Source organism: Micropterus salmoides, unplaced genomic scaffold (genome assembly GCF_014851395.1).
Source record: "Micropterus salmoides isolate LMB-PRFRI ecotype aquatic unplaced genomic scaffold, ASM1485139v1 Ms_hic_scaffold_5, whole genome shotgun sequence".
In the NCBI taxonomy this organism is placed as follows: Eukaryota; Metazoa; Chordata; class Actinopteri; order Centrarchiformes; family Centrarchidae; genus Micropterus; species Micropterus salmoides.
Genome location: NW_024044237.1, coordinates 19,080,400 through 19,105,228, shown reverse-complemented (window position 1 = coordinate 19,105,228; position 24,829 = coordinate 19,080,400). Strand labels below are relative to the sequence as shown.

The 24,829-nt window shown below is 39.5% G+C and overlaps 1 protein-coding gene across 1 annotated transcript in view; it reads left to right on the top strand.

Moving 5' to 3' along the window:
* Positions 1-1,866, top strand: part of LOC119888509 (dedicator of cytokinesis protein 2-like) — a 103,770-nt gene extending 101,904 nt beyond the window's left edge. Inside the window, 3 exon segments of the mRNA XM_038699091.1 lie at positions 17-122; positions 777-925; positions 1,608-1,866. Coding sequence (XP_038555019.1) covers positions 17-122; positions 777-925; positions 1,608-1,670 — 318 coding nt within the window. The 3' untranslated portion in view covers positions 1,671-1,866.
* Positions 1,867-24,829: the final 22,963 nt, after the last annotated feature.

Genomic DNA, 24,829 nt, shown 5'->3' with positions numbered 1-24,829 from the left:
CTCTGTCTCCCTCTAGCTGTCCAAGAAACAGGAGTTCCGCAGTGACACCAACTTGTCTGACCCGAATGAAGGAAATGTATTGCTGACCAATGCCAACTCCAGATCCCTGCCTGCTATCACAGGTGGCTAACATACATAAATCCACATTGTGCTGCATAGTGTACTAATGTAATAGAGTTAGACCTATAAACCAAGTGCCCATAAAGTCAAAATACAGTCATGTCCTGAGAGGAAGTACTGTTTTTTTTTTCTTTTCTTTTCCTTTTCTGGAAAGGGGACTGTAAGGAAAAATACACACAAGGTGATGGCAGGAATATGCCTTTTTGTAGTCTTGTGTATGTTAAAACAAATTGGCGAGCTGGGGAATATTGCAGTAATAGCTTGATCTCTGATGCAAGATGGCAAATTCGTGAATCAGTCATGTCGATAGTAATTTTTTAGCAGCAGTTTCATCCAGTTTATAATTTATTGTTTCAGTTACATAACCCTGTACTTCAAAATAGTGCATCAGACAACTATCCACTCATGTTTCTCTGGCATCCTGCCATGTTGGACCAGGCCACCTTAGCCAGCGCTGACTACCTCTGATTTGCACCGCTGATTACAAGCTGTACAGCCTCACTGAACATACACACGTGCCAGAGCACACGGTTCATCAGTAGAACAGCTGCAAGAGTTATACGCCAGATAATCGTCTTGCTGCAGGAAGAGGCAGAGTTTTTGTTGTAAGCTTGTAATCATTGAGACACAAACACTACAGTTGTTTCTGTGTATAGGTCTGTCCTTGGCGGTGGTGGGGGGCGCAGAGGAGGTGGACTCCGTCAGAGCCAGGAGGGACAGTAAGAGCATGTCTGTCAGTGGTACCTCTGACCGAACAGCAGACAGACGCTCAAAGGGCGTCATTAACCTCCTCTTTAAGTCAAAGGTGAGACCAACAGGTTTAATTCAGTCCTATAGAGAAACATCAGGAAAACATTCAAGAATCAGTATTACATTTGGGGTGATTGGTTACTTTTGGGGTAATACTCTTATCCACTCTTTTGCCGAGACTGAGAAGAGAAGACTGATACCACTCCCATGTCTCTATGCTAGACAGAGGCTACAGCCAGGAGATGGTTAGCTTAGCATGAAGACCGGAAACAAGCAGAAATAGCTAGCCTGGCTCTGTCCAAAGGTACAAAAACATACACCTACCAGTTCTTCTAAAGCTCACTAATTGAGACTTACACTTAACACTGAGAGAGCCAGGCTAGGTGTTTCCCCTTGTTTCCAGTCTTTATAATAAGCTAACAACATATGCTGGCTTGTTTCATATTTATCATACAAACACGAGTGGTATCAAGCTTTTTATGTAACTGTTATTAAAAAAGCGAATAAGTTGAACTATTCCTTTAACAGAGGTTGTACTGCAGATTTATCACCAATATCAGTCTTTATCTGGATGTGGCAAATATAAAAGATCAAAATCTACTGATTTGCATTATTTGAACATTTATTCACTCACACAATCTTCCAGGTGAACATCATGGACATTTTTTTATTACATTTTTCCCTTAACAAAGAGTTAACGTTGTGTTTATATTATGCACGTTTGTTTGTTTCAACAGAGCTCCAAATCAGATGATGTGAAGCCCAGTGATTCAGCCAAAGACGATGCCAATCATTTCTGAAATCCTTTATATTCATGTCCTTTTTCCTTTACTTATTTTTATGCATTTGTTTTACAGAGGAGTTCACATAAACCTGCATACAAAACCAAATTATGTACTTACTCACTCAGTCAGTCTGCCTGTCTGTCTCTCAGTCTTGCTGTTCCCTTAATATAATTGATTTTACCTATCAATAAAGGCTATTTTTGTGCCATGACCTTTTTCCTGGTAATTCAAACGATTCCCAGTGAAGCTAAATGGCACCTTACAGCTTTCAATCAATTCTGCTTCTACAAGAACGAGCAAACACAAACCATCAAGCCGACGTGCTTGATTAAAAAGCTTCTTATTATACGGTATTCAGCATTGTTGTGACTGACTGAAGTTAATGGGGAGAATAATCATTTGATAAATTACAAAGGTTACCGTGTCCTCCCGAAAGACTTTAAACAGGTACCCGCTGCCAAAAAGCTTTGCCGCTTATACAAATACAAGAAAGTCTAATAAATTCAGACATAATAGGGAGCAACAAACTGTCGAGCCTACTGTACAAATGCTACAGCATCTATAATGTGCACCCAGAGTTTAGACAAAAGTGTTCAGTAGTTTTCCATCTAAATTATATTGTATATTAGGAACTAGGAAGATTCACACTGATAGATATATTCTTAGATCATACCATAGACACTGGTGGCTCTTTTTGGGGGGTCACCACAACATACTAAGTTTGTGAGAATGAGAGGTGCAAGTTCTCCCAAGGTTATAGATCACTGTCATTTGTAATCCGTGTTGATGTTGCTAGATAGTGAGGAGGACTGAGTGAGTGAGTATGAATAATGAAAGAACAACCCAGGCTCTGAGGAACTCTTGTGGGCCAGGGGACAAAACAACCTTTTAAGGTGATGAGCTGATTTTCCCTCTTCTCCTGCAGCAGAATAAACAATTTGAGGGGGAGAAACACTGTAGCCTCCAGGCCAGTGCAAAGCTTTCTTTTATGACTTCTGTTATCTCGCCCTGACTCATCCTGCAAGTCCATGCTGGCTTATTCTGAATCCATTCAACTACACCCCTCACAGTCCTGACAGATAGTGAGGAAGCGAGGTGGGCAGGAAATTAGCTCATGTCTTACTTTGTTCATTGACTTTAGTGACATTTTAATAAAGACATTAAGATCAATTGTTAAAAGATCAGACAGGCTGTTGCATGTGATGAATATGAATTAGTAGCCACTGCAGTTGATGAGGAGTTAATGTATCACCTACATTGGTAAAAGGTCATTATGTTAGAAAATATAATTTAGAACTTTAGTTTTAATGATTCATACACCTGGATGAATATCTTACATTTGCCCGGTGGTGGTTTTATTTCCTCACGGTTCTTCCTGCACTCAGAGGGTCATTAAAAACAACAGGGACATTTTTCCTCTCCCTTATTAATACCGCCATTATCTGGTGCCACATTGACCACCAGGTTTCTCCACTGTCAATTTAAAGTTACAGACTAGCCTTTTAAAACTCATGCAAAGTCCTGAACAGCAATACTTCAGTTTGGAGTGTAGATCTTATGATTAAACCATTACTCCGTGTCCACAGAGTGATTTCAGCCCACAGACACCTATCTCACTTTTGCAAAAAAAAAAGGGATAGATTGGGTTGGCGGGTTAGTTAAATGATATGCTGTAGATTCTCACATGGAATGAAGGTGCTGCATCGCTTGACTGACCAAGAGAGTAATTCCCATCTGAAATACCAAGCCTGTCCTGGAAAAGGTACAAATTTACCAAAATACTGATCAATAAAAGTCTCTGGAATGTAAAGGGAGAAATGTGGAAAAATATAAGAAGTATGCTCACGAAGCCATCAAAGATTTATTTGAAAAGTTATTAAAAAACATGACTCATTAGTAATGGCTTGTGGCGATATTCATCATATTCATATTAAAGTTAATGATCCTGCTCTGTGGTTTCTTTGGTTTCCAGATGGAAAATATGTCAAAACCTCAACACACAGCTCCTGCAATTATTGTAAATGTTACTTTTAGCCTCTGAGGGCACAAATTCTTGTAATTTAGTTTGAAGCTTTTATTGGAGCTGTCATTCTGTTTAGTTACTCATGCGCCATTCTAATTGGTAGGACTTATGTACTCAGATGGCATCTTGCCTGTTGTATTCTGAAGACCTGTCTTTGCATCCATCTTATTTGCATCTTTAAAGCAGCTCTGTTCTCAGATCTGTGGGTCAAGTGGTCAGACAAATTATCACATAGCCAGTGTTAAGTCTGTTAAAAGAACAGAATATATCCTTGCCTGTTCAATTACAGTTAGTCATTATATCAGTTTAATAACTAATAAGCATATTGAGATACTGAATCCTCAGAGCATCATGCCGGCTTTCAGATGAGGAATATATCAGCAATAACTGCTGGGAGTTAGAGCGAATAAGCATGTTTTGTTATAGTGCGATTTAGAATATGTTGAAAAGAAATGCACAGTCATCAAGTACACATTGGGTACAGCTGTATGTATACAAAAGCTTAATAGGGTTAGATTAGAAAGGTAAAATTTGTTTAACAGAAAGTTTCAGACATCCCTGTGATTCCTGAGTTTTCTGTAAACATGTAGAAAAATACCTTTTGTATTTGTACCTGGCTGATGTTTATCCATTGATCAATATATGAAAAACAAATTAAATCTGTAAAAATAACCCTAAAGTTAAGTCCTGGTTTTACACACACATATAGTTTTTCCGAATAAACTGTTATAAAGAAAGTCACAACCCACTGTGATGTCTTGCGAACTGTAGACAAGGTGCAGGACTTGTTGGAACTAAGATCTATTTAATTAATTTCAAGGAATGTAATATTGGTAAAAATGTGCAACTGCTTAGGTAAAATGTTCATTGAAATAGAACATAGACACATTGCTTCCTTTAGCTTCCATAAGTCATGCCCCACAGTGAAGGGTTTTTCCAATATCTGATATGATCAAATAAACTGGCAGACATGCACATATGCATAAAAATATGGAGACTGTGGACAGACTGGAGGTTTGAAAAACATGTCGATCAAGACATAAACTAAACTGTAGCCCGCTAGCTCTTCTTCCAGAAAGCTAAAATCATCAAATAATTTAAAGAGTTGATGCATTTGTTTAAAGTTATTTGTGTAGTAGGCAAGAGTACTCTCAGGGGATAGGAGTAAGCACAGTTCAACATGAAAATGTTTTGCATGTATTGAGGATGGAGTAAAATGGTCAGTAAATTAGAGATACACTCACTGTGAGCTTTTCAATAGCTAAACTGAGCACAGCTGCATGTAGCACTGCTGGGCCTGAGATCTGTAGGCTGTTCAGTGGTGTTGCTGCTCCCCTCTCCATCAGCCTGATGAAAGAGTTGGCTGAGCAGCTCCTATCTTTCAGAAATCATGATGAATTTCATGATGAGCAATTGATGGCAAAGTAATAAAGGGGGTAATATGAAAAACAGTGAGGCTAATATCTAGAGCAGTGGAAGCAAGCTCATTTACAGCAATTTCAAGCAAATAATAGATTAGTGTCAGAAACTTCCTCTTAAGCTTTGTTATTATTGTTGAAATTGTGAAATTGTAACATCATGTGTCACAACAGCTGAGCCTGTAGAGCTGAGGCTGGTAGCATCATAATGAGTTGTAGTCATGGTCCTTGTCCACTAGGGGGCAGTAAAATATTGATGTAAGGCTGTACTTAGAGTTGTTTCAACTATTCTCTGATTGGCTTTTCTCCCTCCAAAGTTAAACTTACTCACAAGGACAGTTTTCTTATTCCAGCAGTTTGCCTATGGTCAGCAGTGTTTTTATCCGCTTCGCATTTTCACAGCCAAGGTCTTAAAATGTAATCCAGTATTGTGTGTTTGTGTGCAAGTAAAAGATACACAATGAGTGTGTCCTTGGTGTGCTAAAGAAACACAGCCATTGTAGTACAAAATATTAAAGTAGTATGCAAAGTGAAGCAGCTTTCTCAGTGGTACACCAATTAGATTTTTCCTTATATGGTTTTGTAAATTACTCGGTAGTTGTTACCAAACAGGCTGGGTGAGATTTATGTTGTGATATAACTCAGTATGATTTCTACATCAGGTTTCACCCATGGCAGAGGCTGACTAAACTGCATAACACAGCAGTTGCTGTTTACGATTAGCTCTGGTGTTAAATTGTGGTTATTGCTACATTTAACAAAATTGTCCAGGATGTGAGTAGAAACAGTAGACACTGTTAATACTATGCCTTTAAGAAGTGCTTATAAATTACTTTAAAATTGACTTGTACCTGATACTTAATTGAGTCTATGCAGAATAAAAAGAAAATAGTTTCAAGTGTTTTACATGACAAATGCACAACATTCGAGTATATCACCCTGTGTTTATCACGTCCAAGTCACTTTTATTTAAATTCTTTTTTATTCTGAGAATTGAAATTCCAGCTCCAGCCTGTAGAGTGCAGTGTTGAATCTTCTCTCTATGGTTGATGGAGGAGGCCGATGCATTAGGAACAAGCAGTCGGGTAGCCCACGCAACTCCATAAATCAAGTCTGATAACGTGCAAGTTATCAGCATCCTTCTCCTCTTCCCACCCCCTACTCTTCTACTGTCAGTTCACTTTCCTCTCCCTGCCTCCTTGTAATTGTCTAGTTCTTACTTTGCCTACACTTCATCCCTCTCTTTACTCTTTCCAGCAGATTTTGCCCTCCCTCTAATACCCTCCCTCCATCTCTCTGACAAGTTTTGCAAACAGCTGATGAGGGAGCAGAAAGTGGTACAATGCTGCTGTGAGTTTTAATGGTGCTACTTGGTAATCCTTAATCTGACAGCTCATCAAAGCGAGCCATGCTCACACTCACCAGGATGCACATGAGTGTAATGTACCACATGTAATCTGTGCCTGCAGGCTCGTGAGTATGGGTTATCTATATGTTTAATATACTGTAGCACATATACTGTATAATACATGGTTCAGACTAAAATTGCAGCGACAGTGTGCTTGAATGTGTGGTTAATGGACATGAAAGAAATGAAAGTTATTACAATATTTGCAGACAGTATAGTCACAGCATTACTGTACTGATAAAACCACAGACATCCATGTGTCTGCTTTCTTAGTGATAACTCAGTGTATTATTTTTATTTTTATTGTTTTAGATTTTTGCAACTGTCAGGTTAATATGTTCCATCTCACCTCACTCACAGTACAGGAACATTAATTGAGAAGAAATAGAAACAGATTTTTATTTTTTTTTGGTGCAAAACTCTGTTTCATACGGCTCCCTTCCTGTCAGATGCTAACTACAGTGCAGTATGTGTGGTTGAGCATCCACGACATGACCCAGCCAGTATTCCACATTCTGTGAATGGAGAAAATGCAAAACAACCCACTCTGGATCTGATGGAGTTCTTGTAGGATAATTTTCAATGTGTTCGCCAGGCATCAACAGCCCTGCTTTAGGAGAAAGGCCTATAGGCCTAAGACATATAGGCTAGTAAAGTACATGTATTCATGAAAAATCATCAAAATAGAAAACCTGATGTGAGAGCAGAAACGTAATATTTGAGATTCAAGATCAGAGTCGGCCATTCTGTATACTTTATCCTAAAGTGTATACCAGCATTTATTCCATCTGGTATGCAGAAGTAAGCAGCAATTTGTAATCAGCACAATTCAGCACCTCCAGTCAGGCATAAACAGCACTACAGCCCATTCATTTGTGAGTAATCAGGATTTGTGGCAAACGACACACTGTGTAATTATTGAACATTCGTGGCAAATGAGCTGGGGCTCTGTTTTTATTGACGGGAACCTAAAGGAATAGTTCAATATTTTGGGGAAAATGCTTATTGACATCAAACAGTTAAATGAGAAGATCGATACCACTCCAATGTTTATGTTAAATAAGAAGCCATTAGCCAGTTAGCTTAGCTTAGCATAAAGACTTGAAACAGGGGTACAGGGAAATAGCTAGCTTGGCTCTGTCCAGTCAAATATAACAAATATAAAATAAAATAAAAAGTATAATATTTACCTAAAGGTGTATTATGTGCAGGACTATTTCTTGGAGCCGAGCACAGTGTCTAGGGTTGGCAATGTCAGTCGGTCATTTGGTCCGCCACTTTGGCCCAGACTGAAATATCAACAGCTATTGGATGGATTGCTGTGAAAGTTTTTATATACTGCTATCCTGTGAAATACCTCAACATCTACTGGTTGAATTGGGACAACATGTGGTACACTTATGGTGCCCAGACAATTTATCCTACTTACTTTGGCAATCCCCTGAGTTTTCCTCAAATGCCACCAGGAGGTTGACATTTTAGATTTTTTATTTTTTTTGAAGTGCTGTGAATTTGGTACACATATGTAATGCTTAGCTTGAAATTTGTACTTGTATATACACGTACAGTATGTGATCCCCCCTGTTAAGACTTGATTAAATCCAGATACTAATCAGTATTCAGTGCCAGTAAATATACACAGCATGATGTAAGGTTGTATGCCAAAGTTAATATGCGTTCTTCCCAGAGCAGTATGTCATGCCTAGTCCAAAATATGCCTCTTGTCTGAGCATTTTAGACAAGCTATAGGATACAATACATGAGATAGAACTGCAGCCAAACTATTATTCGGTTCAGATCTACAACAGAAAAAGTTTTGCTGTAAATACTACAGCAAGAATGAATGCATTAAACATTAATAAAAGCTCGTGTGAAATACTACAGAGGGGCAGAGTGGATGATGAGAGAAAGTTTCTTTCTTGCTTGAAATGTAATGCCGTAATTCACATGTGACAAAATCTCTTGTTAAAGAGCCGTATTAAGGCACATATCCATGACTAAGACCGTGAAAATTGGACCAGATCTCGTGGCTCAGCCAGCCGAGCTATAGCACTGCAGGCAGACAGAGTCAGACATTTAATATCTACCAGACAGGAGCAGCGAGGGCCGCGGCTCTTCCTCAGTTTGATTGGATGGATCGCTGGTGGCTGGATCTGAAAGTTTAAGCAGATTCATGTCATCCTGCAACATGCTTTAGGAAAGTGAAACTAACAAGCATGACATTCGCAGGTGGGCAGGCAGCAGCGGAGAATGATGAGGGACTTTGATATCTTAAATCGACCACCTAATTGGTGACAGTCATACTGTATGTGAAACTGCAATGTGCGGTGTCCAAGAGTTGTGTGTGCGTGTGTGTGTGTGTGTGTGTGTGTGTGTGCGCACGCGCTCTTTGGCACTAAGTTTTCTATCAGATATCTCCTTGGCCTAATGACAGTCTGTGTATGTCAGCAACATAATGGCTGCAGAGAAGAGGAAATGGAGAAAGGGGAAGATGGAGGGAGACTGAAAGGAGAGGATATTATCTGTTGGTGGAAATACGAAATAGCCCATGGGATGCTTTGTGTTGAGAACTTTGGACTGAGATTACATTTGTGAGTGAATCAAAAAAGCTTCGTAGATCAAAATAATGAATGTTGTCTCTTTTCTCTTTCACAAACTTAAAAATAGCTTCTATAGTCTTTTTTCTTATAGAGTCATACACACTTTAAAATATTTCCATGAAAGATGTTGAGTAACGCAGCGTTAACCCTGTCAGTGTTGATGCTGTGACCTCTGATGTACATTTACATTTATTTATTTAGCTGACACTTTTATCCAAAGCGACTTACAATTGCTACGTCATGTCCCCTGTCAGAGGTCGCACGCCTCTGGACTAACGAGGGGTTAAGTGTCTTGCTCAGGGACACATTGGTGTCTCACAGTGGATTCAAACCCGGGTCTCTCACACCAAAGGCAAGTGTCTTAGCCACTGCTCCATCACCCCTTCTGTACCCTCTGTCAAGGATAACGGTTACAAACCTGTCTTGTTATGATCAGGACCTCAAGTTACCAAATGAAAACCCCTTAAGGGACTAAGTAGTGCTGAAGCTGACAGCCTTTGGGGGCAGTCAGACTCCCCAGTGTCACACGTGTGGAAAAACCTGCCTTGTCTTTGTATTTGCATTCTGGAAGTTAAGCAAATATTATTTAACACTTTTATTTTTGTCAACACTGTCAACTAATTGGAATCCTCCCGTGTTTTACTCCCCTGTGTAGACAAACTTCCAGGTTTACACCAATCACGGGTCTCTATTGACCAATTGACTCGTGCTCAGAATATGTGATTATTAGTGGACTGTACCCTGGGAATTGTGGGGGTATTACAAAACAACGAAAAATGGCCGCCATTGTGTAAAACAGACAGGATTGTGTTGCACAATGAGGATGCCACTGGTCAAATCCACTGTTCCAGCTTAAATACAAAGAGATAAAACAAAACAAATCTCTCCTTTTCATAATAAGCAAGTCTCATGTGTTCAAGTCACATTAACAAGCAAACAAAATATAAATATAAAATTTACAAGACACACAAACATATGCAATAAAACATAAGAATAGAATAACACAATAGTGATATTATTTTGTGTACAAAAAAACAGGTAATAGCAATCTTACAATTAATTGGGGGTTTTCTATAAATTATATGAAACATTTTCATATGGAATAAAGGATTTTTTGATTCAGAGGGTTGGAATTACCGTCTTTCCAACAAAGTGGCTGCCATCATTGCTGATCTTAGAGAAGTTTTAATGTTTTTGGCTAGGGTTGGAAGATTTTGGGGAGTTAATTGGTTGAAACTTCTCTGTTAAAAGTTTGTAAATCAAATTGCACCACTTATGTGAATTGCCAGCTAGCACAATGTTAGATTTAAGAGTCTGTTAAACAGCGTCTGCATACAGTACAGTAGCAGCCTTTGTCAGGACTTCTCTTAAAGGCATTGTATGAAAATTTTGGCCATTAATGTAAAACAGTTCCAGTGATCCACAGGGGAAATGAGCATACGTCTCTGGGGAATCACCCTGGGTATCTGACTGTCCACCCACTGATTAGGCAGTTGTCACCAGAGGCCTGGTTTCCAAGGTAACCACCCTTCGTCACCTCCTGTTCTCTCTCGCTTCCTGCTGCTCTCCACTCTCCTGCACTCTCCTTCTCTTTTTCTACTCAAAGGGCAAGTGCTTGCAACCTCTTGTGCATGCAATTGTATGTGTGTGTGTGTATCTCCATGTACACGTCTGTATGCGAGTACGTCTGCGGCTGTGGGGGTGTGTTAGTAAGAGCGTGTTTGTGTTATCAGTCATGCAGAGTGGCCACTGTCTCCCCTGGTGATGGATTGTGATGCCAATCTGTCGCAAAAGCTCACAACAAGTCTGTCAGTACTGAGCTGGAAAGACAGAGAAGTTCTCAATTTACCCTTAACTTTTTACCTTCCTTCTTTCCCACCATTTTCTTTCTTACAATCTTCATTTCCTCCTCAGACTGTTTTTCTTATCCATTTTCCATCCATGTTTCTTTTTCCGCATTTCCTCTTTTTTCCCTTTCCACTCCAATGCCTTCCCTCTTCCATTACAGGTATATTTTCCCGCTCCTTTCCACTGTCTTCATGCTTTATGTCTTTACATCCATCTTTTCCTCGCTTGCTTCAGTGAGTCCAACCTGGTTTGTATGTGTGACATAGAGGCTGAAGTTTGCATCAGCTTAAATTCACACACATTGTTCCTTAAACTGTACAAGAGAAACAAACTTGTGGACCTGGGCACAGACCTGACCTGTACTTCTGCAGGTGAGAGTGAGACACGCTGCTGAAAATAATTACAGCCTGGCGAGAGATGGAGAATATGGAGAGAGAAGGAATTTGTATCACGGTTTGAGTTCTTAGTGACATCCTTTCAAAAAGGTCCAGGACATCCAGATCCAGGAGTGACGGTCCCTAAGCCTCAGAGACCCCCCCAACCCTCCCCTCCATCTGTGTGTGCTTCCCTGCCAGATTGATGCTGAGCTGGGCCCGGCCCCATATCAGAGCAATACAGACCTAAACTCATAGCTAACCACCTGGAACTGTGTGCACTGTTCTTCTCTGGGGTCCCGCTGCACTTTTTCTTTTTCATTCTCTCCAAACTGTTGTTTGTTTATCTTATTACCATATTAAAATTACATTTGTAATGTTTGCAAAAAAATGTGCCAGAGAGGAAGAAGAAGTTACAGCAACAGCAATATGAATTTGCAAATGTGATGAGTACAGAAAATATAGGAAAAGTCATTTTAAATCTGAGTTGTTGTGAATGCAAAGTACAGTATGGGCTCTGCCTGCTTAGCCACTGGGCCACCCGATGCCTGCCAATCACTTTGCCTTTCACCAATCTTTATTGCTCTTTTGCTCTCTTTCTCCATTCTCTCTCTCAGCAGAATGCTAATTGATGTAAGAGTTTATGAAGGGCTGGTATGTCCCGCAGGATGGCTGGTCCTCCGTATGAGCCTAATTAAACACAGCTTTCTCATTGGCGCCCCTCCTTCTTTTCATCCCTCTTCCTCCCTCTCACGTCCCTGTGATGCACAGTGGGTTCATTAATTACTCTGGAGCTTACAGATCAGCATACTCTGTCTCAATGTCATCCAGTGTGAGAACATACAAACACACATGGAAATCTACACAATAGCACTGATGCTCTGTTGCATTATTATTCATGTAAGGCTGCTGACTGAGCTATTGTACCTTTTTTTTCACTCGAGCCAGATGGTTTTCTCTTGCATTTTCCCTAAGTGTGTGTGTGTGTGTGTGTGTGTGTGTGTGTGTGTGTGTGTGTGTGTGTTTGCCACTTTGATGTGAAGTGTGTATCACAAGGTGCAGTCACCATTCCCTGTTCTCTTCCAGACTGATATCTGACAACCCGAAAGATAAAAGGAGGAAGACGTGGGACACAAAAGAACAAAGACGGTAAGCAAAAGAGAGGTTCAATTGCTAGCATGAGTAGAAAACACTTAAGACTGAGTCATAGTTTCAGATGTTGCAATGAAATATATGTAAATTAAAAAACCCTGCTAGAAACAAGAAACAAGTCTTATTGATTAACTTTGTATCAAGAAAAACTACGAATATGTTAGACAACGGTGACTATATAAGATTTCATCTCGCAAAAAAATCATACTATGGAATGTCACCTTAAATAATTTAAAAGACCGAGTTTTAAGCCTGTTTAGCTCCACGAAAACATCCCCATTCAATGGGTCAACGCATGTTAGCCCTTCTCCGGACCTGGATTGGATGCAGGTTTACTTTCACATAAATGGCTTCCTCGAGGAGGATCCTGTCTGTTGGCTCAGGAGCAGTGTGCTCTTGAAAAAGTTGATGGTGAATCTGTGTTCCTCCTCAGAACAGAACAGAAGTCATTGTATCTTGTTCGTCCTGGTGATGGATTGCTGAAGATTCTTCACTGTCTGACTTCTTGATGCATGCATTAGCGTGAGTGAGCGTAGTGAAAGGGGAGCAAAATAGTGGTCTTGTTGATGTTTTACAGGGTATACTACCACTTGATTTGCCAATCTGTCTCAGGGCACCACTGCAGAGTTTAAACAGAGTGCTTGATATGATTATAAAAACATACTGTAATTTCATATCAAGTGAAAAGATAATGTCACTTAAAGATATCAACTCAGAGAAACTGATCTGTGTGTTTTGCTCGCCACCTAAAAGTATTTCATGTTTTGTTCATTGTTATTCATGTTTGAAATTATACACTTTGGTTAGAATCATATAGAGAAATTTATGAGAACTTACATGAAAGTTCAAATACTTTAAGGGAATGCAACTCCCATGGCAGGATAAAAAAAAACAACATGTAATTATCTGCTCACGCTGTCAAAATAATAAAATCTTTGAACAAATCTCCCACCGAGAACAAATGCATTACTGAAGAGAAACCACCCTGTGTAAATTGATATTAATGCTTCAAAAAGTAAAGCAGATCGTTGGTTAAATCAGGAGTAAAGAGGAATAAAAGGAAGACTCAGGGGGAGCTTAAAAAACCCAAAACCTTGAAAGAGCTGGCTCATGTTGGGATCAGCAGGGGCTTCCCCAGAGACCTTGTCTGTTTTCTTCAAGTCTCTTGCCAGAGGTGAAGTTGTGATGCGCTGCAGTGGAGCATCTGAAAGGTCCTGCTGAGCGGAGTTGGTTATTTCAGAGCAGAGGGCTGTTTTCACACTAATGCAAGGGAGACCAATCAGATGATACAGTGAGTTAACCCGTGGACATTTGCAGTGATAAAAAAATCATGCTGCCATTTTACCATGGAAAACAGTTGAGATGCTTAAAACTTGGAGAGTGACAGCACCAGCACAGCGCAGTTACACGTGTGCTTTTCTTGTTGTGTCTATAAGTCAACATATTTGCTGTGAAAAAGTTCTGTGACTTAAAGCTGCAGCAAATACTATTCCTTGTTGTCTACTTGAGATAAGAAGGAAATAAAGAAAAGTCTCAAGCATGTGTCAGAGTAAGTTATCAGCTTTAAAACGTGGGAAGAAACTGGTGATGGAGGAGGAGATAAAAGTAGGGTAAAAGGGATCAAAGAATGACATGAAAAAATATAAATGGTAGGTGACAGAGACTGTGTGAGAGAAACAAAATACAGAACATTTTTTGGAGAGGAAATGTGTGTGATGAAGTAACATTGGACCGGGCAAAGAAAGATAGACAGTGAGTGAGAGATGTGTGTGTGTGGTAAGGAGGAGAGTAAAGGCGTAGCAGGACATTGGCCTCTTTGAAAGCAATTATCCTTGGAGCAGGTGTCGTCAGATTGGTGACAAGATATGCCGGTCCTTGCTGACACATTTCGGGAACACCGGATCAAATCTGTGATCTGGCAATGCACTTCAATTTCAGGCCCCAATAAATAAAATAATACCACTCTCACAAATAAATGAATAAGGCCGGTCTCAGAAGCTATGAGGGCAGGTGGTAGAGAGCCCTGTGGTCATCCAAAAGGAAAACAAGCTAGCAGAATGCTTTCTAACAGAAGTCATGACAGAATGAAAGATGGAAAACCCACAGAGAATGCACGGTGAACAGAGTAGTTGAAGGAAACTTTTATAACTCCAAGTTTGAATAAGAGACTTGGAGACATATACTGCAAATACATGATTTATTTATTTTCCAGGAGATTGCTTAAGTTTTCAAGGACTCAGGGTACATTCGGCATTTGGTGGAAATGATGGTGTCAAAAGTCAGACAGGATGAGATTAGAAAAAGTGGACCTTGCAAAAGGAGGAGCAGAAAGAAGGTATATTAATAAATCTGAAATGGGGCCTGATCAGTTTCTCCCTGGGACCAGCTCAGATACACATGTACCTATACTTTGTTTGGATTATCAGTAAACTCATATTACATTGAACTCTATTGGATTTAGGTGTTTCATTGAAATGATTATAAAGGTGTGTGAGAGGATCCAAAGGCATCTGGCCCAGCTGAGAGTTTTTTTCACCAACAGTAACTAATGGGGACAACAATTTTTCAAATTGGTCCAGTATTGTGCAAATACGCTGCAGTCAGCAGAAGTGAAACAGGGCTACAATGCAATCCTTCTGGGCAATTGTGTACCGTCAAAATACGACCACGAAAGTGCTTGTTTTTGACCGGTTCATATTGTTATTATAAGTGTCTGACAACATTATGGAAAGGATCCCTACAGAGATACACCATTTTAAAAGAGAAAGATCCTTTTTGTTTAACCAGAAACAGTCGCTAAATTGCTCTGTTCAAAGCCACAAGACTCCACTGACAAAAACATTTTACCTCTCTGGTCTACCGCTACGTTGGTAGGTTAGTTTCTTTGTGTTGTTGTGTGTTAAAACACCAAACTCACACAATAACACAAACTAATTGATCAAGACGGCAGTAGACCAGCAACCTCCCATGTTCTGCGAGGTAAAATTGCTGTTTTTGTCAAGGTAGTCTGTAGGCTTTGAAGAGAGAGATGGCCTTGTTTACTCTTAACAAGCACTTTAGTCGACATACTTTGAAGAATTATATGCAGAGCGGCTGCCCAATGCAGAGCGGGCTCATTCAATACTGGACTGATTAAAAAATTTTTGTCGCCATTTGTCTATTAGACACACAAACATGGGGGAAAAGGGTTTAGGTTGACAAATACCAAAGTTACTCTTTAAATATTCACAACAGTAGAAGTAGTAATATAGTATTTGTTCCCCAGATCAGCACAGCACAGCATATGTACCTTGACTTCTTCTTTTGTCTACAGTATATGACGTTCCGGCGTTTGTTACGAGCTTCAACTTACTCATGTTAAAAGACATGACACAAGGCCGACGGGTGATGCACTTAAGGCCCAGTCACACCAGAAAGTCACACAGAGAACTTTATCCAAGCATCTTTGTTCAGTAGGTGGAATTAGAGGTTTTCTGATGTGATTACTCATAGGTGAGCTAACGCACTAGCAAACCAGAATCATGCTAGCACTAGTCAGTAACAGTGGTTCTCCAAGCTTCTGTCTGTTTTCTCTGTACTGTGTCATTTACTTCCTCCCCGTTCAGTACAGAATAACTAAAGCTCTATCAAGCTAGCTGTTACTCTAACAGGTGCAACAAAGCTAACAGAGTGAATGAGCTATCAATTAAGCAATCTGTACATGCTCACACAGTCCTGAGAAGATGTCTAATCAGCCATAATTGAAATTACCTGTGTGGGTGTGCAATAAGTGTGCAGTGTTATATTTAGTGTTGTTGCTATAGGTATGAAGTTTTCCTGCTGTTCATCTACAGTGCTAGAGCTAGTCAGTGGCAAAAGTGTTTAGCAAACCCAGCTGAAATCACTCATGTTATTTATTTTGCTGCTACAGGGAAGATAAACTGGTGATGAGTGGAAGCTGTCTCCTGAATTCTGTTGCATTTGCCAAGTTGGGAAGTCTTTGGTGTGTTCATGAGCTTTTAAGCCATAATGAAGAAACAATGTAGACACCACAAAGAAGATGTGTTGTATTTAATTGTTTAGAGAATTTAAATTATACGTTAACTACTGTTTCCAGTATGTGAGCAATACTGACATGCAATATGTGAAAAGGTAAAGGTACTTTATTTGTCACATACATGTAGCAAAATTCATCCTCTGCGTTTAACCCATCGCTGAAGGGAGCAATGGGCAGCACTGTACAGTGCCCGGGGACCAACTCCAGATTGAAATGCAGTGCCAGGTCAAACACAACTGACTGGAGAACCTACCTAACATGTTTTTGATTGTGGGGGAAAACGGAGCACCTGGAGAAAACCCACGCAGACATGGGGAGAACATGCAAACTCCTGCAAACACTAAACTGACACAAACACTTGTGAAGCAAAGTGTGCCATCATTTACTTTCATCCGCCCTGTTATTGCGGAGTATGACATCAGCTTGGAAAGTCGCTTAACAAAATGCTGTTGTTGTTCTGACTTGAAGGGTCGTTCGTGTTCCTTTTTCCTGGTGGGAACTAATTATTCCAACACCACGTGAATGCAGGGAGAACTGTCAAGAAGCCAAGAACTATAGTGTCACAGAATGTCATATGATGGTATTTCCAAAAATACAGTCTTGCTCATGTTAGCTGACAGTCAGAGAACATTTGTGGTCTGACAGAAAGAAGGTTTGGCTAGTACCACAATGTTTATTGATGGTTGTCTTTAAGATGTTAAAATGGAAATAAAAAGACCAGTAGGCTATTAACTGGTGTTTTATCTAACTGTAATTAACTACATTTAAAAATGTCATTATCTTTGTTGATGATTTAGTTTTGTTAAGTAACTCTGTTTACATTTAAATTTTCTGAATGTAATGTTGCTCATGGCCTAACATATGTCAATATGTTATGTTATCTGGTCTATCCAAATGTGACCAGAACCATTTGGTCTGTGCCTTTTGATAACACCCCTTGGAAATTGAAAATGAAGCTTTTGCAAACTAGTGTTTGTCATGCAAAATGCGTGTGTAAGCAGTTTCACACAAAACAATCTATCAGCATAATAAGATCAATAACTAATTTGGTCTGGAAAAGCACATCCCTTGATTGGATGCGAACAGGTTATCTTGACATGCCTATTGGAACAATGTGAACTGAAGACCATTAAATGGTTTTTTAAAGGTTTCATGCACCCACAGGATACAAAATTAGCTCAGAATTATTTGATTTTTTATCTTCAATTCATATGAAAAGATTAACCAAAACCTCCAGCATTCAAAGAGTTTTATTGACTTACATTATCATCGCTATCCTCACCAGAACTTTCATCTTTCATAATTAGAAATACTCAGCATAAGCAAGGAAATAACATCAGTAGATGAGACGCTGCATCCTCTGTAGATCCCAGATACAAGCCATGTTGTACTGCACATCAATAGAGCTGACGTTCATATCCACTAGTGGATCAGAACTGCTGTGACAATGCGAGACAGATTGCATCGCTCCCTCACTCGGCTCCTTATCACAACAGCCACACTTATCTACTCCCAGTGGAATGTTATTAGAAGCCTGAGTGAGCAGCAGGAAGAGACAAAAATGATTGGATATGCAGAGAAGGAAAACTATGAGAGCTGGATGGATAAAAGTTTAAAGCCAAAGTGATGAATAAGGGAATAAAGTGCTGATAGTGGGAGAGAATACAGTAAACCTGTCACAGTTTGCTCCTCAGTCCCTCTCTTCAACCACACAGATTCATCCCCGGCTCTCTGCCTTGCTCTTGGTCCCTTTCTCTGGCTCCCCAGACCTGCTATCCTCTAGCTCTCCACAAGATGCCCTCAGACTTTGATTTCTTTCCCTATCACCTGATTGCCACACCTGTTCTCCCTTCCCTCGTCAGCCCTGCAGTTACCTGGCCTACTCCTCCCATTCCTTATATACCAGTTAACTTCCCTTGTTCATTGTCCAGTTTGTCATCTATCTAGTTTCCGTGTTGTTGTTTTTGAGTTTTTGTTACCTGGACTGGCTACCTGCCCATACCTGCATGTAAGCTTATTTATGGACAATAAGTCACTGAACTGCATGAGTTTGCCTGTTTTGTCTGCCTTTGTTAATTCGTTAATGGCCTCTCTTTCACATGCTCCCTTGGTAGAGGAAAGTCCCATCTTGTGTACATGTACCAACAAATATGTAACACAGAATCTTCAAACAGAGCTGACTATACCGAATCATTACTGTCTCAAGCAGGCTCAGTAGCTTTTAGCAGTGAGCTCCCCTCACTGGTGATTGAAAGCACCATTATCTCAACAGTAATACACAGTATGTTACTTCCAAGTTAAAAGCTTGCTGAAAGTCCACAAAAGCCACAGAAACAATCAAAAATGTGAACACTTTATTGTAGATAGTTGGTGAAATCTGCATGTCATTCCCCCATCTCTTTCCCTTTCGTTTCCTGTTACCTCTACTTATAAAAGAATAAGAAAAATAAAAAATACTCACAAAAGGGAGGTAATACTTTATTATCAGTATTTAAAATCAGTGAAAGTAGTGAAATGTACATTTATTCTTATAAAAATTATTGTATTCATACATCTAAAACAATAGTCACAAGTAATACCATCTTAAAGACTTCCCTTCAGTTTCAATCCAGTCTCCATGTCTTTAATAGTAATTTACATTTGACAAAGCTAAATGCTTCCTGTATCACTAAGGTACCCAATCCTGAGAATCCTGGATTGTCTGTGTGGTGATGAGTTTGTGTGGACATCACAAAACAACTACAACTCTTTATTCTTGAAGCGGCCAGTCCCTGGGGCTTGGCATATGGGGTAGCCAAAGTCTGCATTTCGACATTGGTTGTTGTATGTGGGAGGGGGGATGCCAATTATGACCTTGGCTGAATCCCATATTCAGAGTGCTTCCTTTAGGTTAATATAGGTATACCTCTATATATATCTTGCAGAATGGCTGCTAGCCCTGGTACAGCACAGGTACCCCCCCTACAGAGACTCTGCCAGTCAACAGCAAAGTCATACAACTTTCACTGTAGCTTTTAAAGCAATTCTAAGTGATGGTTCTCTATTTGTACTAAAACTGCTATTTATATTAAAGGGTCACTACCCTGCATAGTGCCAGCACAGGCACTTGAAGGAGTAAAGGAGAGCCATGGCCCCTGCCAGGCAAAGGAGGAGGCGTGTGACAGCGGAGCAAAGGTACAGAGTCCTCGTGACAGGGCCTAGTGAGAGAGAGAGCAGGAGGAGACTGGAGGTGAAGCATGTAGTAGATCAACCTCTAGGGAAGGAGAAGGGAGGGAGGGTCATTTACGCTGGGGACATGTACCCACCATTTTTTGAAAGTATTTTTTAAAAATGTTCTGAAAAATAGCACCAAGAAATATTACTTAACAAATAAAAATGCTATGACAAAGATTTATTTGCGCAATAAGCCTGCAATGCATATAGAAGAAACGTCTGCATTGTCCAAAAAAAGTAACTTAGCTAAAAAAAGATTACTGCATTATAATTATTATATTTTTATATTCTGATAGTCTATGTCACCTGCCACCTGAATTTTGTGTTTCCCTTTATATCAATGATATGAATCAAAATGTCTCCAGAATATAGGAAAATAAGTGCTTAATGCTCAAAATCTTCTGAGGGAGGACCACTAGAGACCCCCTTATCAAATAATTTAGCAATAAATATTTTTTCAATATATTAGACCTATTAAAATATATTCTTGTCTTGTTCTCATTCACTATTCTCAGTCACCAGAGGCACAATAAAGGCCCTCTGGCAGTCCAGCAGAGGATTGTTCTCTGTGGTCTGAAAAATAATCTTCCGTAATTGAAATGTAACTGCAGTAGCAGCAGTGCACTTTTTTGTATTTTAAATTATTTCCTCTATTACTCTAAAGATTTTCAAATAAGCTAAATTGCGGAAGCTTATGAGTGTGCCTGCCTTCAAGTTTGTGTGTGTATGTTTGTGCAAAAAAGAGTGTGTATGTGAGAATGGGAACAGAGGGACACAACGTCCTGGTTTATGAGGCAAATAAAATCAATCCTCCAAAGTGAAGTAATAATAAAGTAAAAAACAAACAAACAGTGGAGCTGTACAGCAGCTGCCAAGTCAAATTGGAACTCTGTATTGTATGTGTGCCCCTCTTGACTATCTGCCTTGAATTGCTTTAGTCCTGCTGACGCTAAAGGCTTGTCAGTCATGAGCCAAGAAGTAAACAACAGAGTAGTATGTTCATTTTTCTCGCTGTCAGGTTTTAATAGAGTGGGAGGGTTGTGACAATGGAGGTCTTATCAATCCAACAAAGGCAACACCTGCCTTACAAAATCTCATTTATCCCCGCAAAACGTAGCCATGTAAGGAACACAATGCAGTGTGTCCTGAGAGTGTGTTTGTGTTTATATCCCTGTGAAGGTCAACATGGATAGGAAGATGGAGAAACGTCCTGAGAAGTGAGGACATTTAGCTGGTAGGGGTATCTAAAGGCTTTTGTGCTTCAGATTAGAATTAGTTGTAGGACAACAGTACAAGTAAGTTCAGATCATACATGTACACCTACACACATTCTTCCTGTTCTCTTGAAGGTCCAGTGTGTAATTTTGAAGAGGATCTATTGACAGAAATGCAATATAGTATACCTTACTATGTTTTCAGTGGTGTATAAAGACCTTACGTAATGAATGTTTTTATTACCTTAGAATGAGCCATTTCTGCATACACCGCGGGTCCCCTAACATGGAAGTCGCCATGTTGCACCGCCATGTTGCGCCGCCATGTTTCTACGGTAGCCCAAACGGACAAACGGCTCTACAGAGTGCATTTCGTCACGACGTTGAATACGTATGAAGAAGAAGCCGTAGGACTAGTCGTTGTCTGGTTTGTTAGAAGTAAGAAGAGAAGGGGTATTTGGACAAATAGAGGACCACAGGTATTATTAAGAGCCAACAGAGCATATCGGCCACTGTAGCTTCTCCTACGCGCTAGGAAAGGGAGGGGTGAGCGGTTACTGATGATGCATTCATGTGGTGTTGAATTATGATTATTATTATTATTGCAAAAAGAGGTATAAAGTGTACATTGGACATAAAGAAGTATTCAGAACAGAATACAAAAATATAAAAAATTTGCCAAGGTTAGTCCCTATTATATAAAGACCATATGTTGACAGTTTTCACAGGTTTTTTACTGCTGATTTATGAAAGTGGAATTTTGCTATTACATTTATTATAAAGCAATTCTTTTCTATGACTTTTATATGTAGCCAGGTGAACCAGGGATGCAGAGTACTTTTATTAATAGATATCTTTAAAACACTTTTTCTGTCCAAACAACCAAGTTCCAAACGACAAAACATTGAAATATTGATAAAAACAGGAGTATTCATCAACATTCCTGTCACCAAAAGCACTCCCATGCTTTATGGGCCTGTAGATTGAGAAAGGAACATCCTACAGTGATGGGGGTATCAATCGATCCGGCTTGAGCAGACCTTTCATTTGGTACCCTGCATGTCTTGACATCTCCAATCGACCACAAAATGGCGAAAAACACCGTGTGTTCTCAAGCGGCATGTTTCATCTCTGCAGAAATGTCGAGAGCAGGCAGGCAGCTTGCAGGTATTGCGCAATAATCAAGATGGCGCCCGCTGAGACTCGGAGCAAAAACATCTATGGGGGCCCCCATCTACTATTCTTTGATCAGATCATTCCTGATTTGAGGCATAATTATGCCAATTGTACACAATTTTATTTAGGCAAAGTAAGCAAACTGCTTGTGTTTAGACAACATTTAAAGGATTAGCTTGACATTTGGTGAAATATGATTATTTTCTTTATTGCCAAGAGTTCAGTAAAAATATTGATGATGCTCTCATGTCCTCTTCAGAGTTCAAAAATATACCTACCAGCACCTCTTAAGCTCATTAATTAACACACTGTGTTTTGTTTGTTTAATCCATATACAAATCAAAATGCTTCCGGTCTATGCTAAGCTAAGCTAATTGATATAGATAGACATGAGACTGCTATCAACCCTCTCATCTAAATCTTGGCAAGAAGGTTTATTAGCGTATTTCCCAAAATATCCTTAAACTAATGAGTTTGGCTTGTTTTTCTTAAATGTAGAATAAGATTTCTGTATTCCTCAAAGCAAGGTACTGTTTACGTATTATAATAATTATTGTTTTGTTATCATTACTCAAGCTCATGTATCATAGTTGCAATCGCATCAAAACACTTCAAACAATACCCACTCCCACTTTTTTTTAACACACAATCGAAAATAGTTTGTTTGTGTCACATTAGCTATGAATGAGAAAAACCTTTTATGTTTTATGTACACTATGTCTGCATGGTGATGTTTGAAATTAAATACATTAGGCTATGTATGTACAATACAAATGCACATGCTTTTGAAAACTGCAGTGAAAATGTGGTTTGTATAGTATTAACTGCTCTGTGATGTAATACTGCAAACTAAGTCGCTCTCCAGGACAACGTGAATTTACAGAATGATGTCTTCACTTCCTATTTCATAACAACCTGAAACAAATATACTGTAGTACCTTCATGTTTGTGTCTTTATTAAAGTGATATTGGTGAGGTATGAGGGAGAAAGTGTGCGTGTGTTGCCTACCTGACGGTGATAATGGCTTTCACAAATTACCTGTGGGTCCTCATAGGGCCTGATAGCTGGTTAATCAGCTGTTATATTCATCTCCAGGGGGTTTATGAGCTCCTATGATTATTACAGTTGATGTGTGTGTGTGTGTGTGTGTGTGTGTGTGTGTGTGTGTGTACGTACATGCCATGTAACTTTTCTATAATGCATGGTAATGACTGCAATATGATTGATTGCACATTTCCTGTTAACCTTTTATATCCTGCAAACTGTGGTTTGTGTAATGTCTCAATGTGTTAACACCCACCCTGTTAATTTATTTCTTGTTACATTTCCTTATATTTGTCTGCTTTCCCTCCATTTTCCTGCATGTGAATAATGAGATTATCAACAAAATCACTGTCACATCACAGGCAGGCTGTTTTGATGTTACTCATTGATGACTATGGAACATGTAAATATCCTATAACACATCTGCACGCTGGAAGGATGCAATAATGGATATTAGATATTGTGTAATCAAGGTCAATTCCCCACGTCCAACAAGTACTGTAATCTAGTTTACTGTGTTCGTTGAACCACTAGTCTCCCACCTCTCTCTCTCTTCCTATTTGTCTATGTGTGGAGTCTGCATACACCTACATGGTATGTATACAGTGAATGTGTCTGTTCATACCAGTGGATACTCTTCTTCGCCATGCCCATACCTACTGCATTTACTCAGTCATTCTTGCTTTGTGTGTTTATCTCTTTTTTAGCCCCCATAAATACAAACAAGTTTGAAGTAACACAACATATTGTGGCAATCAAGACAGCCCACTGTTATGCACAAGCTCAAAGCTATGCTCCAGCAAGACAGTTAGATCGACAACACACCTGTGGGAAATATAAATACAGAGAGAAAACAAAGTGTGTTTTGAACAAGGGTATTTGGAGACAAAAGCCAAATAGAGACAGAGAAAGAGGAAGCAAGTGACTTGTTTACAAAAGCATTAGTATTCTGTATGTGTGCGTAGGCATTTTCTGATTTTACATTTACAATGTGTACACTATGGGTCATATGCTGAGACAGGCTTTATGTGTCTGCAGTAAACTAGCAGTTATCCTAGCTGCAGCCATGACACTCCTACCACAGAGCTCAGCTGACATTGCGTTGTCTAAGCTATCAGTTGATAGTTTACCAATACTTTGCTTTCATATTCCTCCTTCAGGGAAATTAAGTCATTTCATTAGCTTACCTTGGGGAACTGCAGCTTGTAGTTCACAATGAATACTGCTTTGTTCTGCAGTTACATCAGTGTGCACGCTAGGAATTATCAAATGTTTAGTTATGCACTTAGACATAGATATATATATATGTGTGTGTGTTTGTTATTTGTCTGAAAGTAGATATAATTTATAAGACTGAGCACTTTCAATTACTCATTATACATAAATGTACAACGCTGTGATCAGGAAATGAGACCTGGGGGTGTTATTGGTAATACTGATGCTGCTCTCTGATGTCTTTCACTCTGTCTCTTTCAAATCAGGAGATATGCCCCTTTCATCTTCTCTGCTAAACTATTTCTGTGCCTTGTCTCATGTCTAAGTAATACAGAAATCACATTAAACCCAGCTATGCTTACATTAGACCAGACAGACCAAGGCTCTGAGTTTCACTGGGATAGCTCTGTGACATTTATTCAGTGTGTTTTATGCTGGTTTTGAAGTATTGC